Source organism: Echiichthys vipera (genome assembly GCF_963691815.1).
Source record: "Echiichthys vipera genome assembly, chromosome: 9".
NCBI classification, from domain to species: domain Eukaryota; kingdom Metazoa; phylum Chordata; class Actinopteri; order Perciformes; family Trachinidae; genus Echiichthys; species Echiichthys vipera.
This window is the reverse complement of record NC_139834.1, coordinates 18,118,878-18,135,843: the sequence shown is the minus strand read 5'-3', so window position 1 is coordinate 18,135,843 and position 16,966 is coordinate 18,118,878. Positions and strand designations below refer to the sequence as shown.

At 39.8% G+C, this 16,966-nt stretch overlaps 2 protein-coding genes across 4 annotated transcripts; both read left to right on the top strand.

Annotated features, from left to right (window-relative positions):
* Window positions 1-661: 661 nt before the first annotated feature.
* On the top strand, window positions 662-5,147 carry naa10 (N-alpha-acetyltransferase 10, NatA catalytic subuni). Of its 2 annotated transcripts, none has more exons than XM_083919407.1 (8): window positions 662-829; window positions 985-1,083; window positions 1,934-1,992; window positions 2,295-2,340; window positions 2,476-2,591; window positions 2,744-2,788; window positions 4,084-4,168; window positions 4,601-5,147. In XM_083919407.1, the coding sequence occupies exons 1-8, from the start codon at window positions 809-811 to the stop codon at window positions 4,781-4,783; spliced, it is 654 nt and encodes a 217-aa protein (XP_083775533.1). In that variant the 5' UTR covers window positions 662-808; the 3' UTR covers window positions 4,784-5,147. The 2 variants fall into 2 exon arrangements, with proteins under 2 accessions (XP_083775533.1, XP_083775532.1); XM_083919406.1 differs by having other exon boundaries at window positions 4,084-4,170; window positions 4,594-5,147.
* A 1,945-nt stretch (window positions 5,148-7,092) lies between these two features.
* LOC310951431 (rho GTPase-activating protein 4-like) lies at window positions 7,093-16,273 on the top strand. 2 transcript variants are annotated; one of them, XM_083919641.1, is made up of 22 exons: window positions 7,093-7,191; window positions 8,764-8,853; window positions 9,087-9,258; window positions 9,395-9,557; window positions 9,792-9,854; window positions 9,933-10,061; window positions 10,140-10,268; window positions 10,480-10,701; window positions 10,773-10,874; window positions 11,655-11,828; window positions 12,013-12,097; window positions 12,295-12,316; window positions 12,453-12,552; window positions 12,642-12,702; window positions 13,100-13,177; window positions 13,296-13,424; window positions 13,519-13,624; window positions 14,333-14,560; window positions 14,640-14,695; window positions 14,791-15,016; window positions 15,116-15,164; window positions 15,521-16,273. In XM_083919641.1, exons 2-22 carry the CDS (start codon window positions 8,787-8,789, stop codon window positions 15,695-15,697), a joined length of 2,538 nt encoding a protein of 845 aa, XP_083775767.1. In that variant the 5' UTR covers window positions 7,093-7,191; window positions 8,764-8,786; the 3' UTR covers window positions 15,698-16,273. The 2 variants fall into 2 exon arrangements, with proteins under 2 accessions (XP_083775767.1, XP_083775766.1); XM_083919640.1 differs by having other exon boundaries at window positions 12,292-12,316.
* The last annotated feature ends 693 nt before the right edge of the window (window positions 16,274-16,966 follow it).

Here is a 16,966-nt window from a genome sequence, read left to right as displayed (position 1 = left end):
TATCAAGCCTTTATTATAATTATAATCCCCAACACGACATCCAGGTTCATATCGGTATGAAGGCATCCTTCAAAATGATGTGAAAATTTGTAAAAATAATAAATATAAATAATAATAATAATAATAATAAAAAAATAAAAAATAAAATAATAATAATAATAAAAGAAGGCGTAGGGCCTAATCCTAAATATTTATATACAAAAAGAAACTAAAATGAGCAGTTTGGAAATAAGGTTAAAACGGGTTTGATTCGGTTATTGTTTTCATTTTGGTTTGTTTGGTTTGTTTTATTACATGACAAGTATGTCTCTGCCTTTTGTGTTGTAGTGGCTACTATGTATTCATTGTTCGGATGGTGCTTCATAATACTTCTTTATATATGTTTTGTGTATATCCTGTTTTGGACCCCAGGGAGAATAGTCCTTATCAAGGTGATGACTAATGGGAATCCTTACTAAAACTAAAACCTGGAACGTTTTTTAACTTCTTCTCACCCCTTTTGAAAATAAACGATATTATTTGCGTTCTTTCTTTCTTTTATTTAGTTTGTATTATTACAATTATTAATTATTATAATTATTATTTTTAACGGAGTTTTATTGTGAAGGTCCGGCCACACTGTGACCGGAAGTGTCTCAGGTTATTGCCGCACGCGCCTTCCTCCCCTCCCTTCCTTGCTAGCAAACCGACTTAGCTCGTTAGCGAGGAAAGCTCTTTCAAACCTTGTAGTGTAATTATTATGAATTGATTGATCGGTGTAGTTTATTTTATTTCTGTCTCCAGTCCAGAAAACAAACCAGATCACAACATGAACATACGAAACGCGAGGGTAAGTGTGGTTAATGAACCTCTCGACAGCCATGCTGTTGCTACTCACTGCTAACTAAGCTAGCACAGTGTCTGCTGTTAGCTGTCCGAATATCGCTGATTAAGGAGTTGACGTCGTGTCATGCACCTTTCTGACATTCAGTTTCTTTCTCACAGCCGGAGGACCTTATGAATATGCAGCACTGTAACCTGCTGTGTCTCCCAGAAAACTACCAGATGAAATACTATTTCTATCATGGACTGTCCTGGCCTCAGGTGATTTGTCCTGCTAACACCGCTGCTCCTATCTCCCGAACCAGAGATCTTTAACAGGGGTCCTCGGAGTTACTGCAGGGGGTCCACCAAATGATTTGCTGTTATTTCCAATGTTTGTTTTTCAAAAACATGTCTTAAAATATACTTAAACGTGAACGCAACGTATTATTAGCAAAGATACATTTGTGAAAAAATAAATAAATACTTGTAAAAAACCTTGATGGTAGGCTTACTGACTTATAGATAAGGTAGGATTCAATGTGCCTTACAAATTTATGTTTAACATATTATGTATAAATAAATATATGAAGATGTTAATAGCGATCATTGTAATATTTTAGACTACTGACCTCATCCTGTAACCTGCACTGTGCAATATGCCTGTACTATGGGCACTTCTGCTTTTTGCACTATTTGGACTTATTTAATCATATTTATTCACTCCATATTACATTATTACAAACAAACAAAACAAGAACAACTGCACTACATCATGTGAATATGTACATATTTCTATTTCTTCCCTTTTTAAATTTAACTTTATTGCTTATTTTTGCTATTTTTTATCTATTTTTGCTATTTTTTATCTTATTTTGTCATATTCTGTTGCTGCTGTGACAAAAGAATTTCCCCGTCTGCGGGACATTAAAGGTTTTCTGATTCTGATGCACTATATAAAGCTTTGTCTTTAGGCCGCCCTAGCTGTCAGTAGTAGGAGGTCCCTGCTTCAGCTCTCGTTAAGCTAATGGGTCCTTGGTCTGGAAACCTTGAAGACCTCTGATCTAATTCCATTCAGTGTTACGTTATATTTACATGTTTGGCACTCATTGTCTGTTTTGATCGTTTCCAGCTCTCGTACATTGCAGAGGACGAAAATGGCAAAATTGTTGGATATGTGCTGGCAAAGATGTGAGTATCTGTAATGATGTTTTAATCTGAGATCCACTTGCAGAAAACTTGATCCAACAATACTTCATGGATTGCTTGTCCTGCGCTGTAACTTCTGTTTGTTTGATATTCTTGGTTTTCTTTTTTTTTGTAATTATTTTATCTGAATGCCATTTAATATCTAAATGTCATTGTAAAAATGTGTTTCTTTGCATTCCTTTAATGTTTCATCTAAAGCACTTTGAATTACCTTGTTGTTGAAAGGTGCTATACAAAATAACTTGCCTTGTCAATAATGTGTTCCTATGCGTACCCCGTATTAGGGAGGAGGACCCAGATGATGTACCCCATGGACACATCACATCTCTGGTGAGTCTGAACGAGAGACAACTCATACATCTTAACTCTTACATCTTCTCCATTATTTGTATTTCATGTGTTAAAAGTACTGAGATGCTTGACTGGCTTCTCTGTGGCAACAAAACCCTTCTCTGTGTCTCAAAGGCTGTGAAGCGCTCCCACAGACGTCTGGGCCTGGCTCAGAAGCTGATGGACCAGGCCAGCCGGGCCATGATAGAAAACTTCAATGCTAAATATGTCTCGCTTCATGTTCGCAAAAGGTACTGTGCACTGCTGTGGAATTGGTTTCTCTTTGGATAAATTATATGACTTAGTTTGTCGGTTTCCTGTTTCAACACATGTTCTGGCTCTGACTGTGCATGTTAGTGCTCCTGTTTTCAAGGGACTTACCAATCCTTTCTCCCCACTGCAGCAACCGAGCAGCCCTGCACCTCTACTCGAACACTCTCAAATTCCAGTAAGTCTCTTTCCTTGCCAACATTATTATTGTCATGAATGCGCTCCTGTGGTATTGTCACAATTAGCGTGGCTATAGCCCAGCTTTTTCAGAAATAACGAGGGCACGAGTGGAGCAATAAATTGTACCCAATATCAGCTTATTGAAGATTTATTGGTTACGGCATATAGGTGGTTATAGTGTTAGTGTCAGTCAATGCACACTCAGCCCATAAGAATATATGATCAAGAATCTTTTATAAATACTGATTAGAGCAAAGTGTTTTTTTCAGCACTCCATATTTATTTATTTTTTGTCTACATTTTCATTTTGCAGTTGCCAGCACCTCCAACTCTGTAGTAGGGCTACAGCTGTCGAATCTTTTTATATTTAAGTATTCTACAGATTATTCCATCGATTAATCTGAAAAAATGTATATAATTTTCGTTATTTAAAATTTAAAGCGCAAAAAATATTGTGTGTGTGTGGCAATACACTCACAATTTACCACAAGTTTACTATTTAAAGTGGTGCATAAAATTATACCTGAAGCACTGGTTTACTCTAACAGGTTTCAAAGATAAATACATAATTTAGAAAATGAATTAGAGAAAGATATTATCAGGAAGTGCAAGTCGCTCTCTAACAACAAGCAACGTATAAAACTCCACTGACACATTTCCTCAATCAAAACTAGAAAGACTGATCAGGTAGGTAACGTTATCTTTAACAGTCAGGAAAAACTAAACATAGAGGCATTCATGAGAACAGCTAACGTTACGCATTCTCTTCCTGTTTATAAGTGTGAATTGATTCTCTGTCTTTTCCGGATGTAGTGGTGTGCATCCGCAGCAACGGTGTGGAACAATGATTCCTGCGCTGAACAGGCTGCATAACGGGAAAGATGGGAATTAAGCAAATCATCGAAGCAACTATTTTGCCTCGATGCATTTTTGTAATCGAGTAACTCAAGCTACTCAAGTAATTGTTTCAGCCCTACTCTGTAGTTAACCGTGTGCAAAGCTTTTCTTCCCTTATTTATATCTTCAGGCCAAGGTCCTTTTAAAAACTGTGTTGCTGTTAAAGACCATCAGAGAGTGCTGTGCTGACCAGTTTTGTAAAATGTCCTGCTTCGTGCCTATCTTAAAAGCACTGAAATTACAGTATTAACTACTCATGTGTACTGTAAAATTCTCCTGGGTTACCGATAAACCCAAATTCCATTAAATAAAAATACAAAGGATATGACGATAGCATCATCAGTGGCTTTTAGATATTTGTTATGACTGTAACTGATTTTGTGTTTCTCTCCACAGGATTAGTGAGGTTGAGCCTAAATACTATGCAGATGGGGAGGATGCCTACGCCATGAAGAGAGACCTGGCCCACATGGCTGATGAGGTGACTTGATTATCTTAGTTCATCCTCTATGGCAACACATGTTGGCACAAGGGCTGCAACTAACCCATCCCACACCTTTGATAGTTTTGGGCGAGGGTGCTACATCAGACACAGCCATGTCACACTGATGTTTACCTGTCGTCATTACGCACATGCCACTCCCAGCAGCGATAGGTAGAAAGCGAGATGTCTCACTCTATATTAAAAATGTTGTTCAGTTCCACAGCGTAAAATAGCCGTGTGTTAATGCAACCAACACTTATTGACAATTAAATTGAATTGAAAATTATATTTATTTTTTTTCTTGATTTTTGACGACTAATCGTCGAAGCCTTAGATGGCACTGAACTGACATGATTTGTAACGCCATTCAAGTGAGATGAGCAGATTCTGACTGTGAATTTGTTTTTTTTTTGTCAACATGTCCCACAGCTTAGAAAGCCCGGAGTACGTGTGACCGGCCAGGAGGCTCCATCGCGCCAGAGCCCGTCAGGATCTGGTGACCAGGAGAGAGAGAACGAGAGAGACAGCGGAGGAGAGAGCAAAGAGCTGAGTGAAGTCAGCGAGGCAACGGAAAGCACAGACGTCAAAGATTCTTCTTCTGATTCACAATGACACTTCAGTCGTAGACATTTTTTAATTCATCCCTCACTTCCTCTTTTTATCGCTATCTGACAACATCTGGGTTTACAGGACTGTGACTATCTATGCGTCAAATCCATCACTGGTTTTTCGTAAATCTTGCTTTCCACTGCAGTGATAAACCAAAAGTATTGGATAATTACATAAATTGGGGTGTTATCTAAATTATCCTAAATTAAATAACTGGTCTCAATGTTTTTATTGGATTGCTGTTGTCATTTACCAAAAGTGGCCCAAAGTTCTGTTATATTTAGAGAATTGAAAGCAACTTGTGCTTTTCAAGTTGTCTCAGTCTGGTCTCTTAATTATTTAACAGAGTAACTGCAAATAAAACTTTCAAATAATACTGTTTGTATTTTATTTCTTCAGTAAATGATTGAAAAAATCAGCTTAGTTTGTTACTGCTGATTGTATATTCATTACACAAAACATGGGAGATCGCTGGTCTGCCACTGCCTTGATTGGTTAGTTAGGTTGTATTGTTCTACGTGACCGGCATTTTTAAGGGTTAGTTCAGATACAGATCAGACAAACTAACCAATCAAGGCAAGTAAAGCAGTCAAAACGTTCTAAATACATTGTAGATTGTACACTCTAACCGATTTTGAGTGGTCCTTTTTAAGTATGTTTCGCTGCTGCTCGAGCTGCCACTTTCCACATCAGTACATTGTTGCTTCCGTGCTTGTACTCCTGTCAGCTCCTCCAAACTGGAGGCTTGCCGGCCGCCATTTACTGACTGTGGAAAGTACCTCATACAACCCCACTTCAGAATATTCAAACTATCCCTTTAATGTGAGAAAATGTTTGAGTTGGCCATTCTGTAGCACACAGGTCAATGAAATGTCTAAATATATTTAGTTAAAACCTTTTGCAAGAAAACCATCTACACAAATATTACTTCTGTTGTGCACAATCATATGAGATACATGGTCCATAGCAAAGTTTCCAATAGTAAAAAAAAAAAAAAAAAAACTTTGTGTGTGTAGATTTGACTATTTCCCACTTTGGCGACTCCTGGTGGCGACATTGAAAAAGACTGAGCCAAACAGCTTGACACAGTTACCCCACAGCTGATCTGACCCTTGGGCACTTATTAATGAGGCTTAAGGCAGCAGACTGCCAGTTTTCAACATGGTTGTTCCATTTTTTGATAAATAAAAAAGTATGCCATCATGATAATAATTATGCTATATAGGGGATTTAAGATAAGCCAAAGCAGGCAAAAGTAAAGTTGAAACACTTTAATACATTTTTTAGCTCTTATCTGAAACTCCTTGTTTAAAGCTCAGCTAAATTGAAACACTTTAATGTAAACTAATGTTTCAAGGTTCTACATTTGCTAAAGCTTTAAACTGAAGTTTCACACAATCAAACAAAGGATAATACACAAGGACTAGAAACTTCCCTCAATCGAACGGTGGCTGACCAACCTGTCAGGTTGTTTTTTTAAAATTATGATGTCGCATCATCCTCCTACTGTCTGTTAGAGGAAGGAAATACAAGTGAGAGAGAAGTAAATGACAGATTACAGCAAACAATGCACGCTGACCTTTCAGAACATTTGACTGTTTCTAACTCATTGGAAATAACTCACTCTCACACCTTGATGCCATTTAACACTTTTCACCAAGAGGTGAGAGAAAAAGCGACAACGCTGCTGCTGTTCAAAACAAGTCTTCCTTAGTAATCCGCTTTTTGTGATGATTAAAAAACAGCAGTGGGTTTACATGTTTCTAGTTTGTGCCTATACATGTGTGAAAGTTATTGGGGAAGTCAAATACTCTTTTTTTTGCTTCTGTAACTGCTTTACTTAAACTGAGGTGTTTCCACGGCCATATATGACTCATCATAAACTGTGGTCACACAGTATGAAGGCAAAATGTGGATTATATTGGACGCCAGTCTTGTGCTAATAATATCCTAGAGTATTTGGGAGGTTTTCTTTTCCAATTGAACTCTACTATAGCAGCTGATTTCACTTAGTAGCCTGTGAATAGACCGTGCAGAGGGACCAATCAGTGAAACCAGCTGGTGTTTGATTGGACTGAAAACCTGCTGTGGAGTTCAAGAGACAGCGTGGAAAAAAGAGAGACTCTTTAAGGTTTTCAGTCAGTCACACTTGCACAATCACATCCTGATGCCTCAAACCGAATGTGTGAGTAAGATGAGTGTTGAGAAAGAGAGAGCAGTAGTGAGTGTGTGTATTTGTGTGAGTGTGTGAGAGAGAGAGTCAGAGAGATGAGTTCCACTCCACCCACATCCATCCGTGTCCAATGTGAGGGGGAGGTGAAACAGTTGAGAGCTTACTGTGCTATTAACTGGCATTATGTAGTTGCTTCAGTAGTCTGGAGAAGAGACTAGTCAAGACTGCTCCCCATCAGGTAGGACTACTTTTTTTTTTTTCAGATGCATTCAACTTTTATTGATCTTCATTTACTGGCATGTCTCACCAAAACATGAGTTTTCAGTTAAGTTAAGTTAAGTCTAGTAAGCTAAATAAATGAATGTTTTTGTACTATAAAGTGCTGTTATGAAGGATCTTTGGACACAGCCCTCTGGGCATTAACGTCTCGTAGCTCAAGCAGCATCTATGTGTTGGTACTTGCGAGAAGCCAAAGTGAAACACCCAGAAATACTAGTATAGCAACTGAAGAACCTTGGGTAAGGTTAAGAGTGTCTTTCATAAAGTATTCTAGCAGATTGTGACTACAAGAAGTGGTGATTCACTGCTGATCGCATAGAGAAAGAATGAAAGGGCTAATGGAAAAGGGTGACAGACTGGAAAAATGAGACACACTCCTTTCTACAAGGACTTTTGGGTTTGCAGTAATGTTGCTCAATGGTTTTTAACAGGTCAGTTTGTAGATGTCTCAGTGGGGCAGGAGTGAGGAGTACACAGTCCGGCTGAAGAGAATGCTGATGAGTTATGCTTTGCTTTTGTGAAAAGGGGAAGTTGGAGGCTAAAAAGAGAGAATGTGTGCGATGGTTGTGTAGACAGCGTTATGATCCATCAAGAAAACACCCTAATATTCCCCTTTATGGTTGTCATAAATAATATCTTGTACAGATTAGCGACTAAGTTGTTAATTCTCATGGCCCATCAGATGTCCATTTGTTTCAATGACTTATGCATTGTACTGTTGGTTTCTTAAAAATGACAAAGACAAATGTTTTAATGTCTGGCCCATAGACTATTGAATTAATTTATACAGTCTATGGTCTGGCCTAGACTGGCCTTAACCAGTCAAACTTGCCCGATTTCTTATTCTAAACTAGAATATACTTTCTGTAAAGATTTTCAGTTATCCGGTTAGTAGGATATCTAGAAGTAGTAGCAGCTAAAAGCAGCTGGCTGGGTTTTACTCTCAAAAACAAAGGATATACTGTGATTGCAGTAATGCTGCAGTCAAAGTAGCATTGGTGAAACAATCTGTAGTCTTGAGAACAAACATCCTCACACAGTTGTAGGCCTTGTGGTTCATCCTATTTTTAGGGGAGCTGAGATGTTGCTAGGGCTATTTTTGCACGTCATGCAATTCTGCAGCGTGACTGGTGCAACGGGGCAGCACATGCCAACTGGTTTGCAGTTCGACAGAGCGCTGCAGCAGGTGACCACTTTGAAGAGATGTGTTACAGTAAGATGAACATGCTCTTTTCGCTCTTTCTGTGGCAGGAGGAAGTTGGCGTTGCCTGTGTAAGGGGGGTGGGGGGTGGTGTTTCAGCAGAGTGTGAAAGTTTGCATGGAGGCATGCTTGGTTGCAGTGGTGGGGACATAGGCCTATATATATATATTTATATATACATTTCTCTTTTAGAACCAGGGCTAAGGAATAATTAGAAGGACTTGCATGAATATTGTGATTATACAACAGAGGTTAAAAAAAAAAAGAACAGAGCAGCTGATATGTTATATTACATGCTGAGGTAATTAAATATTAACTTCCTTTATCCAGAATTCCACCCAGTTGGCGCTACAATGACTTCTCATGTGAAACTGCGGAAGGAACGGGCCAGTATGGTGGACTACGACACACAAATCAAAGGTAAAGTGCTTACTTTAATCTGTACCCTTCTAACAACCACTCTAACACCTTTTTATCCCACCCCATCTTCACTTTGATCAACATGTGTTCTTTTTGTGGGGGGAAAAAAAAAATTAGAATCTGTTTCTCACCCACAGTAAGAGTTTCAGAGTGAGTCATATTCTCTCGTGTGTGTGTTTCATTCTCTTTGCCTTATCTTCAATTCTTTCGCCCCTTCTGTCTTTCTCTTTCAGAGGTGCGTTGCCAGCTCATAGACCAGCTGAAGGTGTTAGACTTGCAACTTGAGCAGAAGAGCCAGCAGCTGCAGGACCTGACAGACTACCTGCGGCGGCGGGGTGAGATTGAAAACGAGTATGCCCGCTCCCTTGAAAAACTAGCTGAAAGGTTCACTTCCAGGATCAAGAGGTAAAGGCCATCCTCAGCACATAATGTACTAAATGAACTAACAGTTAATTTGAGGACATCGTTGTGAAGCATTCCTTGGATGTATCTTACAAATCGTTTTTCCTTGTCTTCCTTTCCTTCTTTACGTTATGCTCAGGAAGGAGCCCAGTAGTCACTCGGTGGCCCAGGTCTGGCTGGCTCTACTGTCCCAGACCCGTCAAGAAAGTAGAGACCACAGTGGACTGAGTGAGCGCTGCAGCAACTTCCTCATCCAGCCCCTCACACACTGCCTGGAGTACACACAGCGCCTTGCCAAGAAGGTAGGGATAAGAGCTCTGGCACTCACCAAACACAAACATTTTAGTCTTTCATTAGGGACAAGTTTTTGCATGTACAGGGTGATTTACCTGTCTTCTTTGCTACCACATTCCTTTTTTGACTCTCACCCCTTTTTATTTCTGTTGAACTCTTAACATTAGAAAATATTGTGTGGCTCAGTGTGTTCCATAAGCCATCTCACTTTGTGGTATTCTGTCTCTACACCCTGTTTCCAGAGTAAAGACATATGTACTCAGCTCCAAGATGGACTACTCAAGGTTACCACAGAACTACAGACTGTAAGTAAGAAAACAAAAACATTTTCTATCTCAGGAACAAACCAAGGAAAGCATTGCCTTGTGTGTGTCTGTGTGCAGGCATGGCGGACATACTACCAGTACCACTCGGATTATGTGTGTGCAGAGGGGAAGCTGAAGGAGGCAGAGAAACAGGAGGAAAAGCAGAAACAGAGTGCTGCAAAGAAACTGGAGAGGTTGATAGAAAAGGTATACTTTTATAGGTCATACTTTTTTGTGTGTTATGTCTATTTCACCTCCTTATTCACAGTTGTTTATGTGCCATAGAGACAAGGTAAGGTCCAAGAGATCAACCTGAAGTGCAGCAAGGCCCGAAATGATTACCTCCTAAACTTGGCTGCGGCCAATGCCTCCATGAATAAGTACTACCTCCAAGACATCTCTACTCTCATAGATGTGAGTGCATCATCACTTTTTGTCTTTATCGAGTTTTAAAAATTCTGGCCTTTACTACCATGCCCATTTGGGCCAATCATCAAACTCTTAAAACACAACAAAGTCTGATATTATTACAGATATCACTTAAAATATCATGTTTAAGGATGTAATATTGACCTCAGAATTAGTATATATGTGATTCTGACTGAAACTGAATGATCTCCCTCAGTGTGCAGATGTAGGGTACCACCTCTCTTTGGGCCGAGTTATGCAGGCTTACCTGTCCAGCCGGTGGCAGACCCAGGAGAACCTGAGCACGGGGCTGCAGCAGCTCCAAGGTACTGTGTCCGGACTGGACCAGAGCCAGGACAGACACACCCTCCTGCAGGACCACTATAACACCTTCTGCATGCCACTTCGCTTCCCCTATCAGCCCCATGATGGAGACCAGGTCTGTAGTTTGTGTGTGTATGTTTTCAGTGGCTGTTCTACGTCAACTCTAAACTCTCGTGTGTTTCTCAGGTTTCTGAGGTCTGTGCAGAGGGTGAGATGAGATGCGAGCTAGAGACCCGATTCAAACAGATACAAACCAGACTGAAAGCAGTCACCCAGGAAGCAGAGGAGGTAGAGTACATTACACAACCCTTAACACCTCATTATTGTCCGTTTGTGGGTTTGCTGTATCTACCAGTGTTATTTAGCTCATCATCTCTGAGTCCAGGGCAGAGTTAATTTCACAACTGTCTTTTTTTTCTCTTGCTCTCCTAACTATATTTTATCAAAGTAGATGAAGTGAATTAAAGATGGGAGGTCAAGCTTGTAAACGTGAGGGAGAAACTGTCAAACCTAAAGGGCCAGAAAAAGTTAATTTTAACCTAAACCACTATCTTCTCCTAAACATAACCAAGTAGTTTTGTTGCCTAAACAGAGATTTCTGTCAGAAACGGCTTTCTGGCAAGTCCTAGAGGCTACCTTATCCTATGTGCTGAAAAACCAGTGGCCCAACCGTTTTACAGCAATATGTAAATTTATATGGACGAAGCATTACGTTTTCCTTTTACGTAATGTTCATTTTGCACTAAAGTGCGAAGAACATACTCGGCACTTTTCACAAGTATTTAATTCACACAGGAGTATACACAAATCGGCTTTACCATGTGGTTCTTTCAAATAGACTATTTATTTATTGAATTACTAGAAAACAGTTATTCAGATATGACATAAATCGTAATTGAAGAGTTGGGTCATATTGCCCAGCCCTACCTCACATCATCACTATAATGGTGATTCATACCAGTTTCAGGGAAACTCAAATTACATTGCCAAAGTCCACTGGAAAACTGTAATTGATTTTAGTATTGCCAAAGCTTAATATTCAATTGTTATCTCTTACACTGCCAACAGGCCTGTAAGAGCATGTTGGCGGCCAAGTCCACCCTGCTGGAGAGTATCAGGGACGATGATCTGGAGCCCAGCAGTGGTTCGTCTCAAGAGGGCAGCACTGAGAACCTGACAGTCAAGCCCAGTGTGGCCCGCCGCAGGGCCAACGTGCAGGAAATTGAAAACGTCTACCTCACTGTGAGTCCGTTTTTGAAGTAACAACCCACAATAGCACATTATGTGTGGCTATAGATGTGTTGTTTTGTTGTTTGTTTTTTATTTGTTGATTGTTGGGTTTTGGTCGACGACGATGACAAGAACCTCAGTGAATGACTGTGACAACATGGTAATGAATTCAAATCATGACGGATTTGTTTTTCAGAGAGTAAAGGATCACGTTGTAAACAGTTCGCTGGTTTCTAAACTTCAAGCCAAGCACGATCAGCTCAAATTGGCTGTGGAAAAAGGTATCACTTCTGCATTTCACACAGAACAATGCCAAAAGGCAAACTGCTGACCCAGTGCCAGTTGAATACAGTGGGGGGGATTATCTACTAAATAACTGTTCCCTTTTTTTTCTTTTTTAACATGCAAACAAAGTATTATACTTGTATTTATTCTGATGTATTCCTTACATCATCTTGTGCTTTTTTTTTTCTAGCAGAAGTATCACATGGACAGCCTAGGTACAGTTGAATGTTTTAAGAGCTCTTATGGATCATTGTGTTCTTGGTTTAATTGTGAACAGTGTTGTATACTTTAGAAGCTTTGTACATATTACTTCAACAAAATGTCTTCACATTATGGTAACTGGCTCTGCAGGCACAATGGGAAGTCGCAGCGTGTCAGAAGGAATCACTCAAGTGCCAATTTATTGCACAACCACAAACTTTTTGGTGGAGACATGCTGTCCTTCATACAGGTAACATTTGTTCTTTCCAGCAAATTAGTTATCAGTGATGTGTTAGGCTTTAAGTTTGTGAAATTCATCACTTAATTTGTTCCATCCAGGCATCAGGACAACAGATTCCAATTGTTGTGGAAAGTTGCATTTGCTTTATCAACCTCAATGGTGAGTATTTAAGACTGAAGGAACAGTAAAACAGTAGCTGCACATTTGCAGCTCTAATGAAAACTTATAAATAAATATAGTGTGACTTAAAGCCACTGTGTAGAATTTGAAATTTCCCAGCTTCAGCGCCCCCAGTGGTCATATTAGAAAGACACTATATTGCAGACAGCAATGTGCACAGATCTGACATAAATGGGCTCAAAGCAACATGAAGACTGCACTATTGTTTACTGCAATTTTCCCCAAATGTATAAAACTAAAACACAATTTTAAAGATGCTTAATGGCAGAAAAATCTACAAATGGTGGCTTTAAATATATTTTTGCATTTGATCTTATTGCTTGTTATTGCCTACTTTAGGGCACTGATGAAATATGATAATCTGTCTGTCCATCAGGTCTCCACCATGAAGGGATATTTAGAGTGCCCGGGTCTCAGATGGAGGTCAACAACCTGAGGGATGCATTCGAGCGAGGTAGTCCCGTGTGTTTTTAAGGGGGTGTTGACATGATCGGTTTGTCTCACTTAGCGTATCTCCTCTCACTGTGGAATATTAATAATGTGGGGCAGTGTGCTGTGGGCTTCCCCTGCAGGAGAGGACCCCCTGGCTGAGCGGAGCTATGAACTGGACTCTGTTGCTGGAGTGCTGAAGCTCTACTTCAGAGGTCTGGAGAATCCCCTATTTCCCATCGACGACACCAGCACACTCTTGGAGCACGCCCGTGAGTGTTTGTGTGTGTGTATTTGTTTAAACGAGTGTGGCTTAGGGCATACAGCAGGAGCTTATCTTTCTTTCATCACCTCTTTTGCCTCCAGAAATAAAAAATGAGGCAGAGAGAGCAGCTCAGCTAAAAATGGTCATCTCTCTCTACCCTGAGCCCGCCATCATCGTCATGAGATACCTCTTTGCATTCCTTCATCAGTGAGTATTGTAACTCATTGCAGTTATCATCAATCAGGATACGCATCAACACAATCAGATTAGACAACCATTTTCACAAAATGTTGTACATACAGTACTGTAAGCGCCATTTACCAGTTGCATGTTTGTTTTTATTGTTTAATATTTGTCCCTAGAATGTGGCTATTCATAGAAGTAAGTTGGGATGAAGATAGGAACACTGCAGACTAAAGATAGCTACTACAAGTACATTACAACAGAAGCAAACCAAACTACATGAAAACCAATTGAATATAGCTGAAGTCAATGCAGTAAAAGAACATTTTAAAAGTCCCATATTTTGCAAAGTTTTGGGTTTCTACTAGCACATGTTTACATGCTTTAATGTTCAAAAAGAACATTATGTTTCTCTCGGTCTGAATACACCTGGATTCACCCTCGGTCTGAAACGTTAAGCTGCTGTCTGCTCTGGTTGGCCAGCGTTCGTGTGTGCGCTCTTGATGTGTTCGAGTGTTTTGAAACCTTCACAGAATTAATATAACACAAAAAGGCCTTGAAATCTCACTTTTACAATATGGGACCTTAAGAGAAATTGTAAATGTGGGAGAATTTGTTTAGATAAAATTGTGGTATTATTTTTGTGCTGGATACATGTAAGAAGAAAACGCATTTTCAATCCCCTCTCTCCTTCACTGTATAATTTTGTGTGCCTCTACTCCCTGCTTCCAGTGTGTCTCAGTACAGTGACGAGAACATGATGCAGCCCTACAACCTGGCTGTGTGTTTCGGCCCCAGCCTGGTAAGAGGGGCTCACAATGAGGATTTCGTCACTCTGCAACCTCAGATCAACGCCCTGGTGAAAAACATCATCCTACAGCACGAAAGCATTTTCCCCAGCCAGAGCGAAGTACAAGGGCCGGTCTATGAGAAATGCATGACGCTGGAACAGGATGACTGGTAACAGAAAAATGTGCACACACACAACGTGAATACAAAATATGGTGGGATGATTAGCTGAGGGTGTTTTTCTTTGCAGCGAGCCTATCAATGAAGAAGGAGATGTAGAAGCAGAGTACACCCATAGCAAAGATGGTAAGTTCTATGTGCTCATGTTGATTTATCACTCCTAAGGCTGTGATGGCTTCTCAGAGTACAACAAAAGAATGTGTCAATGTGATCTACTGCAGAGTTAGGAACGGGATCCTCAGCCGACAACAGCATCAGCTCGTCCGCAGCACAGAGAAAAGCAGAACGTCCTCGAGCAAACAGCAGCGGTTCAATCGACCAAAGTAGGTTGACCGCTGGACCAGTTGGGGGCGGCATCGCTTCAAGTGGAAAGTTAATGCTCCAGATTCCCATTGGGCCACAGACAAAGCCAAGGCGGGGCCCCTCTCCTGGCTATGTGCGCAGAGAGTGAGTACCACTGGAGGTTGACGGATGACAACTGACTTGCTATGTTTGTGTGAGAAATAATTAAAACGCAATTCAACTGATGTCTTTCTCTGCATAAAGATTGCAGGAGCACTCATCTTCTGAGGATATTGTCGTCAAAGTGGACAAGGTCTGTCTTGTTTCTCATTTTAGATGACTGGTTCCACTACATGTACAGTATGTGATAGTATTTAGGGATTGTTAATTATGGCTTTAGTAGAGCTCATAAACAACTTGCCACTGCTTTATATTATATTTATCAAAGGTCACAGGTCTATAGAGCATTAGTGTATTAGTTATATTCATAAAGTGATTAGTTACAACTTACCAACCCTTTTTTATAAAGTGTCTTATTAGAAAGTGGTACCAAATTACTAATTTAATGACAGTAGTATGTTACAGCTTTAAGGACAAACATAATCAGAAGCTCTCAAGCAGTTTTGTCTTTTTCCGTTTCTCATCACCATTGTTTATTTCATCTCACAGGAGGTCTGTCGCCAGATGGACTCTGTCTTCGTGGAGCTTCTCTCGCGGCGAGCTCTGCAGGATCCCTCCTCCACCGCCTCCTCTCCCTCTGCACAAGCACCCCAAAGGAAAGGAAAGCGGGATGGACGCAGGGAGAGAGGAGCAGGGCTCTTCAGAGCAGCAGATCCACTAGACTGAGAGGACTAGCATCATGAAGAGAGAGAGATGATACAAATTAAAATGGAGGTGTATGGTAATCTGCGCTGACAGTAGCTTTCAGCACATCTATTTCTGGAAAACTGAGATCACTGACCCATAGTCACCTCTCTGAGGTCGTCGTAATTGGTTTGGGCTTCTTTCCACTGAGTGGCTCCCCACTCATAACTGTTTTTTCTTTCACGCTTTGTACAGCAGAGCCTGAGACTGCAGACCCGCCGTACAATGTAACACTGGATTACTTGAAATGCACAGATGTTTGTGTACAGCTGAATGTGGTTATGCAACTTATGACTTTATCTCTGCATCTTTGTTGGTGTTGGTATTTAACTGTTTCCAGTGCAGGACACATTTTTTCTCAGTGATTTTTAGTCAAACGCACATCTATCTACACATACATTCTTGATCAAATGTCTGTCTACCAAAATGTGGTGGAGTCACATAGTTGATAAGAAACTGTGAATACTGTAGCTGCAAGGAATTTGTATATATTATTTTTAACTATGATTTTTCTGTATATCTAGGCTATATGCCAAATAAATATTTTGTCTATTCTGACTGCTGCAAAATGTGGGACCTTTTTTTTCATGTCTTGGTTATTATGAGGATGTTTTAAAAGGGAAGATTGAATAATTTAATGAAAGTTTCTTGATAATTTCCATTGTTAGTGAAATAAACCAAAGGTCTTTTCCCCTAATTAGCTTTATTATGTTAAAATGAAACAAAATAACAAAAAGGACTGAAAGGCATTCAAGATATTTTGGCAATGAACTTTTTCACGACAGACATTTTGACTTCCAAAGCAGGAAAGAAATGGTGTCACTAATATCCAATTAAAGACTGCTCTGTTCCGTTTCAGTGTATCAAGTCCTTCAAAATGAGCCAGTGTGCAATAGAGTCTTGCTTGGAACTGGAGCACCTAAATAAATGCAGCCATTGTTAGTCGTTATTGTTATGAGTGACATGTGCTTCTGTTGCTATGACACATCTTATGTCTTCTGTGAAAAAGGTTTATTAACTTTTATTAACCCAAATAGTTTCTTCTTTAATCTTACAAAATTCCCATTTGTTGTCCACATCTGCAAACCTTGAAATATATTTATTAGTGTGATAAATATTGTGCATGATTTTATAATGTAGTTCTTTCAATTTATTGGGGATAACAAATTTCTATGTTAGAAGCCATGTTTTTTACCAATGAATATTAGAAAAATAAGAATTCTAAACAAAATTTCCCCGTGAAGTGATTTT

Excerpts from the sequence above, each read along its gene's own strand:
- naa10 (XM_083919406.1), top strand. The coding sequence starts at position 809 with ATGAACATACGAAACGCGAGG. Across the intron at positions 1,993-2,294 it reads GGATATGTGCTGGCAAAGAT|GGAGGAGGACCCAGATGATG; the intron begins GTGAGTATCTGT and ends ACCCCGTATTAG. Across the intron at positions 2,592-2,743 it reads TCGCTTCATGTTCGCAAAAG|CAACCGAGCAGCCCTGCACC; the intron begins GTACTGTGCACT and ends TCCCCACTGCAG.
- LOC310951431 (XM_083919640.1), top strand. The coding sequence starts at position 8,787 with ATGACTTCTCATGTGAAACTGCGGAAGGAACGGGCCAGTATGGTGGAC. Across the intron at positions 8,854-9,086 it reads CTACGACACACAAATCAAAG|AGGTGCGTTGCCAGCTCATA; the intron begins GTAAAGTGCTTA and ends TTTCTCTTTCAG. Across the intron at positions 13,625-14,332 it reads CTCTTTGCATTCCTTCATCA|TGTGTCTCAGTACAGTGACG; the intron begins GTGAGTATTGTA and ends CCCTGCTTCCAG.